The sequence below is a fragment of the Echiichthys vipera genome (assembly GCF_963691815.1).
Source record: "Echiichthys vipera genome assembly, chromosome: 11".
Lineage (NCBI taxonomy): Eukaryota > Metazoa > Chordata > Actinopteri > Perciformes > Trachinidae > Echiichthys > Echiichthys vipera.
In genome coordinates, this window is record NC_139836.1 from 25,305,212 (window position 1) to 25,326,264 (window position 21,053).

Genomic DNA, 21,053 nt, shown 5'->3' on the forward strand with positions numbered 1-21,053 from the left:
GATGAGCAGGGACTTGAGTGCCTGGCAGGTCAGATAGACGAGGAAGATCCAGAGGCATCCGCTAACTCGCCCATTTCATGTATTTTTTAACGGCTGAAGCTGAGCTGCTGTGCCAAGGTGGGGCCGGGGAATAAATGACTTTCCTGTCCACTGGCCAGGGGTGCTATTAAATACTCACCACACTGTTTTATTATTTAATTTCAATGCAGAAGAATCTCTTTTAAAATGCACAGTAACTTAGACGGACTAACCTTTCCATTTTATAAGTAAAAAAAACAAGGGAGGGTTTTAGTGCAGGTATGATAAAATGGAGGATGATATCTACAGAGAATTCATATTTATACATATATTCATCTTTTTCTGGATCACACCAATGTATCAAAGATTTTAACGAGACAAAGCTCTACCTCTGTTGCAATTGGCACTTGTTGCCAATAGACAAACAATTTCCCGCTGGGATTATTAAAGTATTTCTGATTCTGATTCAGCAAGGCTGCCCGACCTTGCTCCTGGAGGGCCACTGTCCTGCATGTTTTAGGTTTCTCTCTGCTCCAACAGACCTGAATCTAATGATGTGCTCGTTATCAAGCAGCTGAAGCTCGTCACAGGTTTGAACATCGTTAGACTCAAGTGTGTTAGAGCAGGGACAAACCTAAAGCATGCAGGACAGTGGCCCTCCAGGAGCAGGGTCGGGCAGCCCTGTGATTCAGATTCATGTCTGGTCCTACACTTTTTGTTTGGACAGTGTCACATACCTGGCTTTGGCAGGTGTTGCCGGTAGAGTTTGAGGTGATCCTGTGCCAAGGCACACAGTTTATCCACATTGTCTTCTCCTGCTGTCATTTGTAGTCTTTTCTCCCAGTTACGCACCTGTAGTAGACAGAGAAAACAACCACCCATAACACTATCAGAATCACTCATGCAAATTGCTGTTTTTTAATGACAAATACTGATTAAAGTGATTTTGACTGTCCTTGTGACTTTGAATTTGGTCTCTACTCTGTAAAATGGGAATAACCTTAGAATTAAACAAGAGAAAATAAAGCTGAATAAACTTTGATTTAATACTCATCAAGAAATAAATGAATACCTTTTTGAAATGTAATTGATTTGTGCTCCCCTGACGCATGTACTCTTATTGTTGTGTTTGTATTGTTTTATGTCTAGTCTTGTGTTATGCTATGTTATGTTAAACCTTAAAATGTAAATTTAAAAAGTTGAATAAGCCTTTAAAAATATAACATTTTTGTCAAATGAATGGTGAGTCTGAATATGAGAGACTAGTGCAGTTTCATTTTAGACTTGTTCTGATTATGTAAAGTAAAACAGATTTAATTACCTCCAAAGTGTGTTTGGTTTCTATCTCCAAACAACTGGATGACGCAAAGTGCTTTTCATACCAACCAGTCTCTGTTACATCCTGAAAATGGACATGAGCACAAGTGAGATGAGTTTATCCTGAAAAAACTGCACACAAATGACTCTTTTATCCACTCTCACAACTGTGAGATATCACAACACACACGGACAAACATGAGATACTTCTACTGTGGAAGTCAAACCAGTACTTAATCACTGTGAAGGGAGCGCTGACTGGTAAATAAAGGATGAGCAGAGTCAAGGTCGATAGCAGTGATTCTGGCAACGCACAGCCCTGTTTAATCTTTCATTCTGACCTTTGCATCCAGATCCCCTGTGGGCTTGTGTGGACAGTCCAGAGAGTGTGACCCCAGCTCAGACAGTTTCATCACACTGTCACAACCTTTGTTAAAAAAAACAACCCACACACATCAAAGACACAATATATCACAGACAAAAGTGTCCTCTACCACTGAAACGTGTAACAGAACAAACTCCATTAAAGGACGCATTCATGACCAGTTTAATCAAGTGATTGACAGAATAAGTTGGACTATTAGTTTAATTAACAACTCTGGAGAATTGCTTTTCATTCATTCTTTTAAACTGAGTTTTAACAAATCAATCTGTTGCTGTAAATGAGTCGATTACATGTTGTTCTGGTGGCTCTTTCTGTACTGTATATTCCCCCAGACCTAACCTCTGTGAGCCAAAATATTCAATCAATAAATCAATTAGAAAAAGGTCTTGTTCTCCAGAAATCAATTACTCATCTGACTAAGCAGAGGGAAGCTCAAATGAGGCCTGATATGAAATGCAGCCTTTAGCCTACAACAGCTAGATACCCAAGGTCTTAGTTAAGTAATAATATCCTCCTCATTACAGTAACATAATACAGTAACATGGTGTTACATGATAGCACAGGGAGTGTAAGCAGGACTGCTGAGAGGTAAGGCAGAGTGTACCTAGCACATTAACAATGTAGTTACATAAGCATTTCTTAGTGGTGGGGCTGCTCTAGAGGCAGAAATCATTCAATCTGTGTAGAAAAATCTCAATAGTGGAGTCAAAGAATCAGTTACTCTGAGTGTAGGTTAACTGTGTGTTAATTACATTAATATGTATTATTAATAATGGTGCGTAAGGTAGAGGTCTGAAAGGAAACATGTAATGGAAATATCTTGTTTTTTACCCATTGGTCGATGTGACATAGTCTTGGGAGGTTAGCGAGCTATTACCTTCTCCTCTCTATACCAATTACTCTTTTACGTGAGACTATCACTCGACCCACTGACCTTTAACTCGACCAATGAGAGCTTTGCCTCCACAGCAGCTCTGCTTTAGACACATCTCTCTGAGGAGCTAAGACTCCACACTTCACCTCTGTAATTAAAGAAGCACTTGACCAGAGAAGCCGACATCCTTGTGTCGAGGTCCAGTTCAACAACTTTCCAGCCGTCTCCCAGAGGACAATCGCTAAATGGGTCGACTTTTGATCTTCTTGCCAGCATCTCGATATAAGGCCTAGAGAAGATGTGCTTTGGGTCACTGCAAATTAACAGGAGAACCAGTTAGAGCTTAACTGCATTTGCTGAACCAATACAGAAGGTAGTATGTGCATATTTTATGATATTGAGGTACTACACCATAAGCATATAGCATATTTCAGATAAATAAATAAAAAATGACCACAATTATAAACTTCAATAGCTATAATTCAACAAAAAATAGCAATTTATGTCCTAAATCAGGGTATGATAAATGACTTTTAAGATTGTGTATCTGACACATATTGGTGTATTTTACTTCTTTACTTGTTTAAGAAAATCAATATTAAAATTAATAACGGCGGTAACCGCTGTTACACCTGCTAATATTTTCTCATTTTGAGTATCTCCCCTCTGAAGTCCTACCTGTGGTTGATAGATACAGGTCTATAAAAAGCAGTCAGAGATACTGGACATTCATAGTCCAGCTGCTGCTTCCCATCAGTGAAGGTCACCGCCATGGGAATTAGCTCTCGAGTCACCGACACTGTGTATACCTGACAGAGTCAGAGGGATCTCAGGTTTAGTGCACAGCATTTATGAAACCAAAAAACACCCAAACAAACACTACACATGTAACCTGACTTATTGTTTAGCTACATGGAGCAACTAACAGTGTTTGTAAAGCTTTAAAATGTAAAATTACCACAAGTTATTATGCATAGATGAGGTGAACTGCAGAGCTGTGGGGATGTATAGATTTAGAAATATCATGTCAACAGTTAAGTCTGATGAAACATACATAAAGCTGTCCTCTTCTCATGTCTCATCCTACCTGTGAATTACTGCCATCTGCTGAGCACACTGAGACCTCCACCACAGTGTCCCCAAAGTTCAGAGGGACTGGTTGCGAGCAATGTTCTCGATTCACTGTAACTTTTATGTTTTTGTCTGGCACTTTAGGAAGCAGGGTCACAGCATTACAATGAAAGGGAACCATACCTGCAGAAAAATAGTTTAGAAGGAGTGATCCAAAACACACACACAAAAAAATATTATATAGAAATGTTGTCATCACACAGAGAATGTACTGTAAAGTACCATCAATTAATATATGCACACACACATACTTTACATGCTTTGCTATTCCAAATTGGTTGGTGTTGCAATATTAAATAATGGGGTTAAAGAGATGGTTCAAAGATTCGGTAGTTCTGGTGAATCTTTGAACGATCTTTAAAGCAACGTAGACCCCTCACCAGTCACCAGTCTGCTACAAAGCCTGAAAAACAACCATTCACACGTTTAACCAGTTACTTTGGAGCCACATTTTAAATGCCAAACATGCATGTACCCAGTAGTCTGTGATGTGTGCACATTATGTATGTATTTATTTATTGTTTTGCTTTTATTTATACAAGAAAACGATTTTAAATCTAAGGAATTTGAAATCTAAATCTTGTTTGACAGCTGGACCCCTTGGATCAAGCCAAGCTGGATCTAATGTCTGCCTACACGCTTAATTCATTATTCTGGAGTAAGTTTGTTTTTACCGGCTTTACTGAACATAATGTCCTAATAACAATTGTAATATAAGTGGCTTACAGTGACAATGCTGTGTCCTGGTGTCACATGAAGTCCTACTCACTGTTATATTCATAGGTCTTGGTGCAGAATGCAGGATGAAGAGGGATATCTCCTTCCAAAGTCAGATCACTGAGTTCTGCAATCTTCGCAGACAGCTTGGTGATTTCCACACAGTACTTCTTCAAGGTGCCATCCTCGGCTACCACTTCAATTTCTACTCTGTTTACGCCATTATTCAGTGTAATGGTACTGGAACCGTCCCCTAAGAGCTGAAAATATAAAAATACAACGTTACATTTTTACATTTAGTCTTACTTGATTAACCAGGGGGGGTTAAACGGCATAACTTGTACTCACAATCCTGTAAGAAGCCCCACAGTCACTGGTGATCAGGCCCAGAGTCACTTTGTTGACATGGCTCTCCACTGTCACTGTATAGTCTGTAACGTGCGCTGTGAACGCTGGATGGAGCTTCCCAACAGAGACAGAGAGCTTCTCCAAATCACAGTTGTCCATGTCTGAAGCCTCCTTTCCCCGGCTGGTTTACTTGTGTTCAGCTAAAAAAGTGTGTAACTTACGGTCCAAGCCCTAAACGCACTTTACACGGTTGTCTCACATGCTAGCACACTCAGCTTCATTCACCAAACTGACGCCCCAGGTTACCATAGCAACGTGAACACCTCTGCTGCATTAAGATATTAAGTTACTATGGTTATAGCTAATGAATGTTCGTTAACTAGTTAGCATACATATTTTATCTTTTAACGTTACCTTAATAAAAAATATATGTATTATTTTCAAAACACCGGTATCTTATACAAGTAGTTAGCTACTTCAAGGTCAAGGTAGTAGGAAAACACACAAAAAAACAACAACAGCTGCGGTCATTTAACAATATATGTTTTTTGAGATACAGCTGTTATTAAGGATTTTTTTTAACGGAATTCCATCGCTAGGCAACAGCCTTGGTCCTTGGTAACTTCCTGTCAATTGATGTCATTCACTGTAGCAGCAAGTAAACCAGGACACATTTAGAATGTTTATGTTTCTTGAAAATGTCTATTTATTTTATTTTTTCTTCATTGAAAATAATTCATTTACAATATCGTGGCATAGAAAACATCGCATAAAAAGGATGACTTAAATTGTAAAATGTTAATAAAATGCAACAAATGAAGGCGAGTGTTAAAACAAATGTGCTCTTCCAAACGACAGGCGGCGGTAGAGGGAGAGTAACCATAGCAACGTTCCAGCAGAGGAAGACAAGTTGTGTTGTTCGACGTCACTTCCGGTTGGCTAAAGCGTGCTGCTCGCTAAAAAGGGTAAAACAGAAATGACTAATGTTAAATCTCATCTCATTCTGTTTCATTTTAACCTTGTGTGTAACCTTAGTGTTGCTTAACAAGTTATTTATAATTGACGCCTTATTTGTGCTCATGTAAAGGTAAAACGCATGTCATTCTGTTAGCAACATGTGCTAGCTACCTCACTAGCCACCTAGCTAACAGGTATATCTATGGACATTACAGCTTTGAAGGGGAGCGTTATTACGGTTCTGTTTATTGGAAGAGTCGTGTTGTAACCTTGTATGACTTATTTATTTATTTTTACAGGGAAATGGCAGCGGACGACATAACTGAGGACTACCCTCACGAGATAGACGAGCAGCTCAAAGCTTTCGACTCCTCTGTTTCTAATGTCAAAACCATGTTGGAGAAGATGATGTCGATGCCCAGGAATGACCTGCTGCAAAAGGTACTAGAGAGACAGGAATGCCCGTTTTCACAGAGGACATTGTGATCTGTCAAACACATTATTCTGGCATTTTTGATCTTGTATATATTTACTACTGTAAATATTCAGTACTTTAAATTTGAGATATCACTGTTTTTCTAATATATGTTTTCTGTATAGTATTTGTTGTTTGTAAAGCTGGAGTTTGTAACGTAAATAATTCCCCCCTGTGATTATTAAATTATTTCTGATTCTGATTCTGAAAAGCCTGCATCACAGACACATTGTCAGATTGGCAATATAACATACTCAGATATTTGTAGGTTTGATGTGTAAAACAGAGCTGAGACGTACTTCTCCCACTCCATCAAACATCACAGGAAGATATTGTGGTCCTTCCATAACTCATGCCTATTCTGTCGAGGCTTTCATGGGGTTAAAGAGATGGTTAAAGAGATGGTTCAAAGATTCAGTAGTCTAATCTTTGAACCATCTTAAGTCTCTCTCATTTCTCTCCCGTTGGAAGCAACGTAGACCCCTGGACACTTCAACAGTCTGTTACAAAGCCAGATAAATAACCATTCACACCTTTAACGAGTTACATTTAACATGCCAAACGTGCATGTAGATAGATAGATAGATAGATAACTTAATTTATCCCCGAGGGGAAATTAGGTCATTGTAGCAGTGGTACAAAACAATCAGAAGTACAAAAAATAAGATAAAATACAAAATATGAACAACAATAAAATAAAAGTACAGTATCGCAGATAAATAAAATAAAAGTACAGTATCGCAGATAAATAAAATAAAAGTACAGTATCGCAGATAAAAATGTACCCAGTAGTCTGTGATGTGTGCACATTATGTATTTATTTATTTTTTGTTTTGCTTTTATTCATTGTGGGAATGACATTTATACAAGAAAATGATTTTAATACTTTTTGTATAACTGGTGCTAATGAAACTAAATCTTGTTTATTGACAGCTGGACCCCTTGGATCAAGCCAAGCTGGATCTAATGTCTGCCTACACGCTTAATTCATTATTCTGGAGTAAGTTTGTTTTTACTGGATTTAATTTGTAGATTTGGGGAATTTAAATTGATATCAGATAGTGCTATACAAAACCCAATTTACTGTGTTTTTGAACATGGCCCTGAGCTTGTTAGTGAACATACACTGTCATGTATATATGTAGTCTTTTTGACATAATTTGGACATGTAGCCTTACTTTTATTCTTGTTAACAGTGTACTTGGTTACACAAGGAGTAAATCCCAGAGAACACGGAATCAAACAGGAATTGGTATGTATGTCTTCTCTGTCCTGTTCTTGACATGTTCAGGCTTTATCTGTTTATCTGCATTTTCTAATTCCTCTGCAACCGTTCTCTGCCTCTTCAGGAGCGAATAAGGACGTATATGAACAAAGTGAAAGAGATCACAGACAGGAAGAAAGCTGCCCGTCTGGATAAGGGGGCTGCCGCACGCTTCGTCAGGAGTGCTCTCTACGAGGCAGATGAAAAAGATTCTAGAAAAAAAGCAACATCCAAGAAAGCAGCGGACACAAAATCTGACACCCCACAGTCAAAGCGTCCAAAGAAGAGCTGAAGTAAAGGAGCTGTACAGTCTGGTCCCTCTGCATCTTTTTACCTCTTTTGAGGAGGACAAAGACTTTTTTCTCACAAGGCAACAAAGCAACGTTTAAGGTTGTGTCACGTCATCATACAAGACAACGTGTGCATCTGGGTTGCTCACCAGTCAAATAGCCTGTCAGATTGCAGCAGTCAGCATATTAAAAGAACGTATTTCCATGTTCACCATCCAAGGTTTTGCTGCACATTTCTGCTCCAGAATTGAATACATGTAATATTTTTGTAATGTTTATCAAGTTATTTTGCATAAATCTTCAGAATTTCATTCAGGATTTCATTTATAAAAGTCAGTAAAAACCTTAATTGGGTCCCTTCAGCTACCGAAATGTTATTTAAGAGAGTCTGGTTTTGTCTTTTAAATACATGAGAAATGTTAATTTCTCTCTATTTTGAAAGTGTTTTTTTGAATCAATCGTTTTTTGAGACGTTTTACACGTGTGTCATGTGTCAAACGTATTGATAAAACCTCTTTGGTGATGTATTGCTTTTAGGATTGGCTTCTGTATAAATACACTCACCAAATATATTTGTTGTTTTTTTCCTGTAATACAATATATTAGAGGAAAAAAAGGTAATTGGGTTCTTATGTTAAACACTTCTTATGCAACTCTCCCCAGCAGACATTTTGACATCGCTGTAGGAAAAGCCCAGGTGTAAATGCTGAAATTTGTGATGGCTGGTTTCCATTTAGCTCAGGGGTGTTCAGAGTCTGAGGATGTGGGCTTCCCCTCACACAAAACTTGGAAAAATAGGCGTGGAGCCCAGATAACGTAATATTGCTTTTAACAAAACTTCAGACAACATCAAATACATAAAGGTCTGTCCTAAGGTATTTGTTAGTTTCTGACTTTTACTGAAAGTGTGAAAAACAGTAAAACTCACCGGTACAACTGAATCTTTGAACTGTCTCTTTAACCAAATTGAATACAATCGAGCTTTTCTATGTGATTATTTGATAATTAATGTAGTTACTGATGTAATGTTTCACTTGCACCCACTGGGGTGTGTTTTCCACTTTGAAAACCTCTGATTTAGCAGATTCAGGTTCCAGGTGTTGTGTGTGTGCACACTGTCACACTCTCATTGTTTACTTAGACACTTAAAATACACCTGAGCACGCTTTAGTTTGACTGACTTTCCTGCTATTACAAGTCGTAATGTCTGCTGTGAACAGGGCTGTAGCAAATGGTCTTTTTTCTCTGTTGTCCAATAGTTTAGTTGCCTTACCTGATCCCAGAGGCATGTGCTATTGGTTATTACTCCGCAGTAGAACACAGAAGGGCCGAGTTAGTAGGTTAAGTTAATTCTGTTTTTACCTCATGAAGTGGTAATGTTTGGTAATGATAGAGCCTATGTGTAAATGAGTTTCTGAATGACCAACAATAACACATAGTCTCTGATGGTAGACCATCTTGGATCGATTCCATCAATAGAGTGCACCTAATATTTAAAAATAGGACAAGTTAATGGATATGATTTTAGACCTAGTCATACAGTACCCACTCTGAGCTGTGGTGTTGTGATCCAATTTTGCCCCTGGCTGTTGCTTTTGAACTGGTGCTATTAATAGATATGAACTTGTACTTATAAAGCGCCTTTCTAGTCTTCTGACTACTCAAGGCGCTTTCACAGTGTTTGTCACATTCACCCGTTCACACAGACATTCACAGTGATGGCAGTGGACGTCTACATACCATCTAATCTAACCATTCACACACCCATGCGCAGCACGGGGAGCAATTCGGGGTTCAGTGTCTTACCCAAAGACACTTCGACATGTGGACCGGTCACAGCCGCGACAGCGATATACTAAATAAGAATTGTCTGAAGAGCCAGGCTGTTTTGGTTATGTGCTTAGCAGCTCACATTTTATTAACGTCTCAGTTATTTAGTGCTGTGAAAAACTGAAACTTTTCCTCATATAATCAACATAACCGTATGTTCACATGGTTTTGGCATTACATACTAGATAAGCAGTAAATATTGTAGAGCTGGAGTAAAAGACCTATAGAGAACTATATATAAATGCCTTTCCTGTATGTATAGCATGGTAGAAAGTGTGACTGGCTCTTGTGAGGGTCAAACCTGTGACCTTTTGATTACAAAATGGCCCCCTAACCCTCATAAACAGCACTGTATCTGCATGGCTGCACAATATAAGCATAGGCCCTAATGAGACTTCCTTTTATAAAAAAAAAACAACGTCTCATTTCATAAAGACACCCATATTTCTTCCTTTTTGTAATTCCCTCTGGACGGCTGAGATCTTAATCTAAATGTACCCGCAACATTTCGCATCCCTCTAATCAAGCCCAGGAAACAGTGGAGCAGTGAGTCAGATTCTCAGGAATGTATCTTTTCATTCTTTTCATCATCTTTCCTTTTTCCCATCCTCCCTGAAGCAAAGCGTCCAAAAATGACATTTGTTTAGCCAAACCACCGTACTCCATCCTTTTACTTTTTTCCACCAACTTGTTGCTTCTAACTGTTCAAAGACGTGTGTCAAACTGTGCCTGATGAACAGCCCGTCTGCATATTGGAAAAATATGGATTTTTTCCCCACTTTTTTTCCTCCCCCCCCCCTTTCCTCTGTAATGTTCGCCTTCCTATGCCCTACTCCCCACATGTGCTTGGTATAAAGGAGTTAGGTCACCGCGCGAGCAAATTTGAACAAACAAACGCATGTTGAAATTGTGCGCCCTAACAAGCTCCCAGCCCTGGTTTGTCGCTGCGGATGTTTATTTATGCTGTTTGTGAGCAGCTTGTGGCGAGGAAGTTTATATTATGTGGAGTGAAAGGCATCAGACCAAACGACCTCCTCGGGCACGATGAAGGAAGCAGAAGCAGCCTCCTTTCAGACTTTCTATCTCCTAAAAGGATGAAGTGTGCTGCTGACAGACTGCATTGACCTGCCCGTAGGACCAAACGAGTTCATTTGAGGCAGGTTTTCAGTAAGAAGATGCTGTAGGCTGCAAGTATGTGTTGCTGTTTGAGTGCCATATTCACAGCATGTTAAAATTCCAAGAACCCCACGGAACAAATCTTCACCTGTTGTGCAATTTCTGGAGTTTCCTGGAGATTATCAGATTGTTCGATTATGCGTACTCCCGTTTAAAATTAAGGAATCCTATAGACTTTTAAGGGAAGCCACATGATTTACTGGGTCACAGGAATAAACCAAAGGTCATCCTCAGTCTGCCCCTCACTTAGCTTGCTTATGGTTGTAGCATTTTTTGCTGTTTTTGCCTATTTTTATTGGAGACCAAAGTACCGATCTTTTCATTCTTTAAACAAACCAGGAAATGTGATGGTCAGTGTTTTTAAAGTCGTGCTAATGTGCAAGTCTAGAAATGGAAAGGCATGGGAGACTTGGGATTTGGCAACACACTGTCAAATCAAAATCAAAGGTCACAGACTCAGGGTCCCGATAATAGGCAAGACATAATAAATAGTAAATTACAATCATGGTTTCAAAAATAATAATTGTTTCCTACAACTAGAAAACTTTACTGATTTCTCCACAGCTGGGGTGTCATTTGTGTCTTTCAACTTTCGAGCGTTTAATCCTGTGTCTGACTGATGTTTTAAGATTTATATCAGCCACTCCAGATTTCAGAGCACTTAATCCTGCAGCCTGCACTGCACTGCAGGGAAAGTCAAGGTACTATGAAGCCCACTGGAACAAGCGTTGCTTTGAATAAGTGGGTGAAATTGAGAGCGAGTGAATGACGAACATTGCGACTTTATTCTGTCTGACACACCAGGAATTCCATGCAGTCATTTGTGCCACTTTCTATTCACCTTGGCCCCGCTGACAGAGCCACTGATTAATCATGATAACAATGTTTTCCTTTTATTTAGCCCTCACCTCCCCGCGCCGGGACAAATTACTTTCTGCAAGAGTCAGCAGGTGAGGCTGAAGCTTGGACCACCATGGCGTCCAACATAAACTGGGGTTCGATTTTTTCCTCTCTTTTTTTTTCAACTCTTTTTATTATAGTGTTGTAGATTTGTTGTTTTGTAGTGAACTCTGAAGTAACGTACTGAGCTGCCAGATTTGAATGGTTCAACGTTTCCAGCTTTGATCACACCCTCTATTCTCACGGATTTACCATATTCTGGAGCGGCGGTAGCTCAGTCCATAGGTGACTTGGCTGGGAACTGTAGAGTTGCTGGGTCAAGTCCCTGTGTGGAGCATGTATGGAGCGTGGACTGGTGGCTGGAGAGGTGCCAGTTCATCTCCTGGGCACTGCCAAGGTGCTGTTGAGCAAGGCACTGAACCCCCAACCACTCAGGGCGCCGGTCACTGGCAGCCCCCTCACTCTAACATATCTCGAATAATTGCATGTATATAGGTCCTGTGTGTGCATGTGTGTATTTCAGGCCTGTGTGTGTAACATGATTAATAATAGCGTGAAAAAATTCAATTTCCCCGTTGCGGGATCAATAAAGTAATTCTTCTTCTTCTTACTTGGTTTGTCTGTGTTATCCAGTCAGCCTCACCTCTATGTCCAGGTTCAGTCATTTGTCTTGGTGGTGTTGTGCAGAAGCATAATGAGAACATGCAGAAAGTAAATGATCAGTCCGACACATTAGCAAAGTTGTGTTCTTCATTTTCTTTTATTGTAATCCATCTGTGTTGAGTTTCCTTCAGCGTGTTGCTTCCCGGTTCACTTCACTGACCCCTATTCACTTTTAAAGTAAAAAAAAAAAATCAGAATGGCGAGCAGCAGTACCTGACAGTCAGGAAGAACACACAGCTCTAATGCACCTTTCATCATTTCCTCATTGCTCTCTCTATTTTACTCTCTCGCCCGCGACTGTACATCCCGGTGGGGTTTGGCAGTGTAAGAAAACTGACGCCATGCTGAAAACACGCACGGAGCAAGGCCTTGAACCCTCCTCGCTAAACACATCACATCATCATCACACTCTATTGAGTTTCCATCCTTACGTTACCTTAACTCCAGCCAGTATGTTTAATCTACAGAGACACAGAGAAAAAACTACTGAACGAGTTGGGGGTTGGCTCGCCATCTGTCAGACTTAAATTAATTATTAGGAATAAAAAAAACACAAAATCCTTCTGGAGAGCCGAGCTTGGGCGTGGAGGATAACGGGGAGACATCCTTTCTCTCAAAGTCAAATCAAAGTTACAGTGGCGATTGTGCGGCTGTCCGTAGAAGAATCAAGGTTTGAATGTGTGTAAATCGCTTTCAGTGACCTTCTTAATGGATACACAAAGTTTTGATCCATACTCAACAGGGATTATTCATCTTCTCTCTCCCATGTGCCGACCAGCTTTATGATGATGTCACTGTGACTCTGTGGCCATTTGAAGACCTCATTTATTACTGTGGCCTGGTGTTTACCTCTGGTGTGGACCTCACTTTAAACAGCCCATATGGCTGCAATGTGAAATCAGGGCCTTCCCCCTTTAAACCGTGGGCTTCCGATGCATAAAGCCGCAGGATAACTCCTCAGCCATCAAAGAGCTGAACGCAAAACCATCTCACACGAGCACACGTGCACATGGACACAGTCACACACACACACACAGAGGGAGTTGGGCAGCTGCGAGTACACTATGAAAGTAAGGAAACACTCAACCGTTGCACATGCTGAGAGTCGTACAAAGACACACAGAAAATGGCTTACACGTGCAGCTATGCACACTTGAGAGCTGACTGGAGGTGTGTAATGGATTGGATCTCCCTCATAATTCCCGGGACAGCGTTGTCTTCGAGGTCCTTACAGAGGCGGATGAGACCACAGCTGTTTGGACATAAATTTCCAGAGGAATGCCCTAAGTCCGAGCCCTCGGCATAAAGAGCATGACTGAAAATTCCTCTCTAGATGACAAATGATCGCCCTCAGGACTGTTGTGTGTGTGATCGCGTGTGTCTGTGAGTGTACGTGTGTGAAAAGGGTTTTTCACGCAGGCATGTAAAAGGTTGTTGAATGCATGTTTCTGTGTATGTTTTGTCTCATATGCAAGTGTATATCATGTATGTGTGCATTCCTTTGGAGGAAAATGTGTGCGTATGTGTGTTGCAGGTTGAAGAGAAGAGGATGAAATGGCGCGTAGACATGAGTGGGTCTCCTCTGGTGGATAAGGACGAGTCAACAGCTGGGGAAGGAGATGAGGGCAGCTGGCCAGGTCTCATAAAAACAGTCTGAATCTCGCTTTTCCCTCCATACAGTAGTTAATGCTGTAGTCATGTTATCATACATAAGCATACATAAGTGTGCAAGTTTTATAGGAATATTTTGGATAGATCAGGTTGCATGCAGCTTGTAGCCTGTGATATTGTTTTACCAACGAGGCTAAGTCTCCATCTCATGTCTCCCTGGATTGTATGTCTTCATTTACAGATATTGCAAAGCAACATGGATATATGCTACAGCTTTCACGCAGATATTAATGTTGTTTAGTCATCATTACAGTGTAAATGTTAACATTTTAAAAGTGCTCTCAACAAAACACACTTTCTAAATCATCCCCTAACAACACTGTAGTTGAATTACCAGAATAAATAGCACATAGTTGTGTTTAGATTTCATGGATACACTATCATCACGAACATAGGGTTAGTGGTTGATCTGAATGAAATAGCATTTTCAATCATTGGGGAAATATTCGCATGCTTGTCCAAATTGCAAATTGAATCCTGTGCTTATTGCAGTTTACGGGGCTCCTGAGCAAACAAACAAAACAACGGCATGGACAACAATCTCCTGTTTCTCCTCAGTTTTCCTCACAAGAGACACAGCTGCTGGAAATGGACAGCTAGAGTGCCCCCTCGCTTCGCCGCGCACCTAGTTTCCCCTCTCTAATGGGGTTTACAGCACATCAATAACCCCTCTCATCCCTGCTCCTCTTACATCCAGAGCCCAGGTTTACAGCTAGTGTGGGGCGGAAGGCTGCAGGCCGTGATGTGAGAGCCCGGGGCTAACGGTAGCGCTGGGTACTGTAAAGTGATGAAGGGCCTCCGCTTTTATGATGATGTGAATGATGTAGCCTGGGAGAGTAAAAAAGCTTGTGAGAGCAGCAGTGTGTCCATATACTGTACATGACTGGACTTCAGGGGAACTGGATAGATTATGTGCCCTGCTACTAAATATTTACATCCTCTTTAAGACTTTTTGCAGATGCTGTAATCCAGAATGATGCACAGTAGCAACAACGTTAAATAAACTTGACATAAACTTGATGTGAATAAGCAACATTAAGAGGAGCTAATAAGAATGAATTGAGCAGAACATCAGTGTTCATTTTTGCTTCACCATCAGTAAACAAGTCAACTTTAGTCCCTGTGTGGACCATGAATGGAGCGTGGACTGGTGGCTGGAGAGGTGCCAGTTCATCTCCTGGGCACTGCCGAGGTGCTGTTGAGCAAGGCACCGAACCCCTAACTGCTCGGGGCGCTGGTCACTGGCAGCCCCCTCGCTCTAACATCTCTCCATTAATTGCATGTATAGGTCCTGTTTGTGCATGTGTGTGTATTTCGGGCCTGTGTGTGTAACATGATTAATAATAATAGAGTGAAAAAATTGAATTTCCCCGTTGCGCAACGGGGAAAGGAATTCTTCTTCTTCTTCTTCTTCTTCTTCTTCTTCCTTTCTCACTGAAACCAAATGTGAGTAGGACAACATCAATGTCCTTCACATGTTCAGATTAAAGGATATTCTACAGTACAGTGTATTTCCCACGAGTCCTAAACCAACAACCAACAACTACTAACACTTGTCTTGTATGTTGTGTAGCCAAAATCTGACATGACCTATCCTCTGTGCCGTAGAGCGCCATTGTTGTCCAAAAACTATTAAAAACACATCAGTGAGCCACACTGTTCCACTGGGAGACGTGTTCCCTTCATTACCATGAACATGCACTGCAGTTTATTTTTGAGTCCACTCCTCATACACTTCCTGCTGCCATAAATACTTGCTAGTGCATCAAATGTGTATTAATCCACAGCTGGAAATAGTCCCTCACAAAGACACTGTTTAGACTAGAGAGCCGATCCCAGCTGACATCGGGTGTGAGGCGGGGTACACCCTGGACAGGACGCCAGTCTATTGCAGGGCACATAGAGACAAACAACCATTCACACCTACGGGAAATTTAGAGTAATCAATGAACCTAACACCTGCAGGTCTTTGGACTGTGGGAGGAAACCCATGCAGACACAGGGAGAACATGCAAACTCCACACAGAGGGGATTCGAACTAGGAACCCTCTCGCTGTGAGGGGACAGTGCTAACCATCACACCGCCATGTCGCCCCTAGTATCAGATTCCTATAATTGTGTTTATAGGCCATTTTTTCATTTAGAATTTCTGCTTTATTAAAATGTCTTGGGAGGCCCAGACAGTGCTTTTTATGCAGTCTCAAGTGCAACAGCATAAAGAGGTTCAAAGTATGATGAAAAGTTTCACCTAGCAGCCACAGGAGGGCAGTCCAACACTGCAGCACGGGGCTTTTCTCTGGTCGGGCTTGAGTGGCAAGCTGAGGTTTGCTTTTCCTCCTACCGCAGAGCAGATTGGAGAAGATTAGCCCTCGCTTGGCCGGTAATCACCCTTATCACACGAGAAAACAACAACAACACAGGGAGTTTAATGATAGAAGTAATTGTTGTGGAAGTCCCACGTTATGCTGCGGTGGCGTGATGAATGACAACTGCAATGCACCGCGCTGTGAGGAGATTTGCTGCATGCTTATTATTTAAAGCCATTTGTTATGGCAGCAACTTTTCTCCGGGGTTGTTAAGCTGAGGGGAGTGACTTTGCAAAGAGTGGGGGAAAGCTTCTTTTTCTTAATGGAAAAAAAAAAGTTTTCATTGTCGATGAAAATTTAAGGGATATTTGTGGATGTGTGTGAGAGTAGACAGCATGGGTTCTCACACACGTGCATAAAGTGGTAACTTTAAACTGTGAACGATGAAATCAGACACAAAAATTACCACGTCTTTGTTATTTTTAATCATCCACACATACAACAAAAAAAGTGAATTTGGGCTTTCATATACACACCCTAAATTGTCTCTTCATAACTATAAATCTGCATGAAAGTATAATCAAACTGTGTTGAGCAGCAACTGAAAACTTGAATGACAGTTGATATAAGACTTAAATAGAAGTTGCTGGTATTTTTCACCTCATAAATCCCCCAACAAAACATTGTGAATGAATAAATCTGGAAGTTCTGTTCTGCTAACTGCAGGCACTAATCATGATCTAATACACAGCCACTGCATGCTTGGGTTGAAATCAATTGGCTGTTTTTTCTGTGCATGTGGCTGTGTGCATATCCGTATAATTGTGTGTGTGTGTGTGTGTAGGGGTGTGTTTGAATGTGTGCTTTTGCTCATGTAGCTGTGTGTGTGTGTGTGTGTGTGCGTGAGGCAGAGATTACAGTGCTCCTCAGTGAAGGTTTGGAATGCTTCGTACCGAGACAGCTGCAGTCTAGACTGTCATTCTCGCGTCACTTTATCGCTTCGGGCCCTAAAAGACAAATAAGGAGGAGCACCCAGATATGTGGCCTCATCTGATAAGAGAGGTGGTAAGAGGATCTACCGATGTCTTCTTCAACTAGCATGAAAAGGCAGCTCTGGTGTCGGATACGGCGAGCACTGTCAAAGGCTTCTCGGGCAGGCGATGACTAAAGAGCATGAGCTGCCCGGTTTCTGGTGTATGAGTAACGTGTGTAAACCTATACAGATCACTTTTTTAAGACTATCTTGATATCTGTGTCTTAATTAGCAACATAAAAATTGACCCACATGCAAGAAAAATCAGCAAAAAGAGCGATAAACTGATTTATTTGATTTGACCAGTGAAAACTGTGAGAAACTCTCCAAAGCAGCCAGAGTAGGAAATGCCAGTCCTAATGTCAGAGGGCTGCTCCGTCCTATTATGGCAAATCGAAGCAGAATGTGTCATTAGCTAATCGAGGGCTAGTCTCTCCTCTTTTCAAAACAGCAGACAGAGGGCAGCCTCTGTCCCCGGCGCTATTGCCTTCAAAGGCCCCCATTATACTTCAATGGAGGGTAAACAGCGGCTCCCAAAAATGACGGTCTCCAAAGTTTAAAGCAACATCGTTTATCACCCCTGCCAGCCGCTGCAGGTGTGACCCCATTCCCACAGCCTCGTCGACAGCCCGGGCCAGGGGGAAAGTATGCCTGTGTGTATGTGCGTACATGTGTGTTCACGTCGCGCAACCAGTACACCTATAACAGCAACAATATACCCAAACAATCATTGTCTCTGTTCTTTTTGCAAAATGAGCATTATGTTAAACGTATAAACATGTTTTATCAAATGCAATCATCAGCTAAGTGTTGGCTTTAGGCAACCAAAAAGTACTTTGATTAGGGGCAGGGCTTAGAAATTGTTGAAACCGTCTTTGCATGAGTTGGAACTTAAAATATGATTAATAGAGTGTCAAACATTTTTTGATTCCACTCACCACTGCAACCCGTTTCATGTAATCTCCATGTAACCATCGCCGTGGTGGATGAATGCATCGCTTTCATTTAATGCACAATTTGGTAGTCATATATGTTGGAGTGTGCATGTGTCTTTGGGTGTTCTTGACATACAGGAGAAACTCTAGATCAACATCAACCCAAACAAGTACATAATAAATGAATAAGACAGTATGGAATATGTTAAAGCATTTCCATGAAAACTGCCCATGTCCCACAACTCTTCTCCAAATACAGTACCTCTCTTTGTTGTCTTTCTTCCTGCCCTCATCAATGCCAAAGAAGGTAACATAGCATCATGGTATATTTTGGGACGATGACTGGAGATTTTTGGGATGTTTAATTTTGATGAACTTTCATTTAAACTAGCACTTTGCTGCACCTTGCTTTGTTGTTTTCAAAGTGAGGAGCTCAAGAGTCCGGCACACCGCTATAACCTATTAAACATATGATAGAGACATTTAGCTCACTAAATGAGGAGGACCATATAATATTCATGCGGCTTTTGGATGCTCAACAACTATGAAATGTCAGTGACGTTTGACGTTGGTTTGCAGTGAGGGTTTGGCAGATATCTATGCCAAGTTGAGAGATTCTTTGCCAGTGACCTCAGTTTCCACCGTTTCCTACAGTACGTCAGTGCTTTCGTTGACATTTTGATTCAGCGTCCCACAGTGCCATGGGTGCATGCATTTTTTAGCTCGAATGGCTCAAGTGAAAACAGAAGCCTTCACTCTGGTGGTTCAACACCGTACAGGACTCAATGCTTAGGCAATATTTTGCACATTTGCATGTTTTCAGCAGTATTTTCTACCTTTCATAACGCACTAATTAATAAAAGTTTAATGTCGGCCATGTTCCTCAGTGATCGCTTGTTATGTTGGGCTGACTGAACATCACGCTTGGCTAAAGGTTTGGTAAAGGTGAGACGATGAGACACCTTAGTGTGTCTTGACTCAGCAGCCGAGGAGGCTAAATTTGGTGACATCCAAGTGGGGTTGTTTCAGTGTGTGACAGAGAGGGAGAGAGGGGGGGGGGGGGGGGGGGGGGGCAGAGTGTGTGTGGGTTTAACAATTTATTGAAAGTCAGCTAAGCATGCATGGTCCACTCTATAAATGACAACACCACATTCACACAGTTTTATGTCTTCACACCTGGGACCAGCTCGGCACAGTCTCGTACTGTCAGGGTCAGGCATGGAGCAGGAGCAGCTGGTCTTGAGCTACCTGGCTTTCACAGACATTGTTTTATTGGCTAAATCTGATCCATGCATGTCGGCCTTCATTTAGCCCAAAATACACTGAAAACTTGGCTCTAAGTGTGTCTTTCACTTGTAAGTTTACTTTATATTTATACCTCATATTTATTCATATATATTTATTTCTCTTTTGAACCAAAAATTATATATTTTCCAACTTTTAATTTGAAATCTAATCCCAACATTTGTTTAGGAAATAATTGTCTCATGGGCACTTCTGCAGCAGCTGTTAATGGCAGTGTTACCCACATTTTCCCACATGGTTCAAGGATTGAACTGATGACCCTCCAGTCACAGTGTTTCTTCTGTAACAACTTAAATGTGCCTGTGTGAGTGTCTCTCTGTGTGTGTGTGTGTGTGTGTGTGTGTGTGTGTGTGTGTGTGTGTGTGTGTGTGTGTGTATGTGTATGTGTGTGTGTGTGTGTGTGTGTGCGTGTAAACCAGCTGACTACACCTGCACCCTCAAGTGTATGTAAGTGACTCTATCGTTATCTGTGTTTGTGTGCTTTATCAAATACATGTCCTCGGTTCAGTTTAATTAACAGAGGCCATGTGAACAGATCCCATCGGGGTCAAGGTGATCGTGGCGGCAGAGCAGGTGGAAAATCGATGAGACTGGCTCACACAGAGCATATCGACCACTGGTCAAACACAGCCAGTATTGATTGACATGTTTACAGCGGATGTGTGTTTAACAGTGGAGTTCATGTGTTGAACACACATTAGGTACAGATAGAGACAGGGAAGTGGTACTCAGGTATTAAAGAAGACCCTGCTAGAACAGTACTACTTAAAGTTTATTTTCAAAAGTTCTGCAGCTCAGAATAGGGGTGGCTGTGGATCAGTGACAGAGTGGATCGTCCTCCATTCCAGAGATTGGCGGTTAGATCCCCACCTCCCCCGGTCCACATGTCGAAGTGTCCTTGGGCAAGACACTGAACCCTGAATTGGTCCCCGTGCTGCGCATGGGTGTGTAAACGTGGTGTGAATGTAGTGTGAAAGATTAGATTAATTAGTATGTAGATGTCCACTGCCATCAGAGTGAATGTCTGTGTGAATGTGACAAACACTGTGAAAGCGCCTTGAGTAGTCAGAAGACTAGAAAGGTGCTATATAAGTGCAAGTCCATTTGTCCGATTTGTTTAAGTTGTCAGTCAATAAAATTAGAAAAAGTTTTGTGTTTTTTCTGTCGAAAACATGATAATTATGAATAATGTTAGTTATCTGAATGAGCACTTTCTACTATTGCCATTGCCAAAGCCATGCCTCGCTACATTCAGTATTAATACAGTGATAAATCATATGACTTGCCGTTAAGCTGCTCTGATCCTCTCTACCTTCCAGGAAAGAAAAGGCCAATGATGCAACAATTTGTGCCTCTTTTCATCATTTTACTTCACTCGTCAGATCAAGTATGAGCTGCGGCAAGAAGACCTGAACTCTCATTTATTCATCATGCAGGCCCTGGGCATTGGGAGAGAGA

At 41.2% G+C, this 21,053-nt stretch overlaps 1 protein-coding gene across 1 annotated transcript; it reads left to right on the forward strand.

Moving 5' to 3' along the window:
- The first annotated feature begins 5,646 nt into the window (after positions 1-5,646).
- Positions 5,647-8,579, forward strand: c1d (C1D nuclear receptor corepressor). The gene is made up of 5 exons (XM_083922634.1): positions 5,647-5,755; positions 6,047-6,188; positions 7,156-7,222; positions 7,419-7,474; positions 7,572-8,579. The coding sequence occupies exons 2-5, from the start codon at positions 6,051-6,053 to the stop codon at positions 7,776-7,778; spliced, it is 468 nt and encodes a 155-aa protein (XP_083778760.1). The 5' UTR covers positions 5,647-5,755; positions 6,047-6,050; the 3' UTR covers positions 7,779-8,579.
- Positions 8,580-21,053: the final 12,474 nt, after the last annotated feature.

Coding starts and splice junctions, on each gene's coding strand:
- c1d (XM_083922634.1), top strand. CDS start 6,051: ATGGCAGCGGACGACATAACTGAGGACTACCCTCACGAGATAGACGAG. Junction 7,223..7,418: donor GCTTAATTCATTATTCTGGA/GTAAGTTTGTTT, acceptor TCTTGTTAACAG/TGTACTTGGTTACACAAGGA. Junction 7,475..7,571: donor ACGGAATCAAACAGGAATTG/GTATGTATGTCT, acceptor CTGCCTCTTCAG/GAGCGAATAAGGACGTATAT.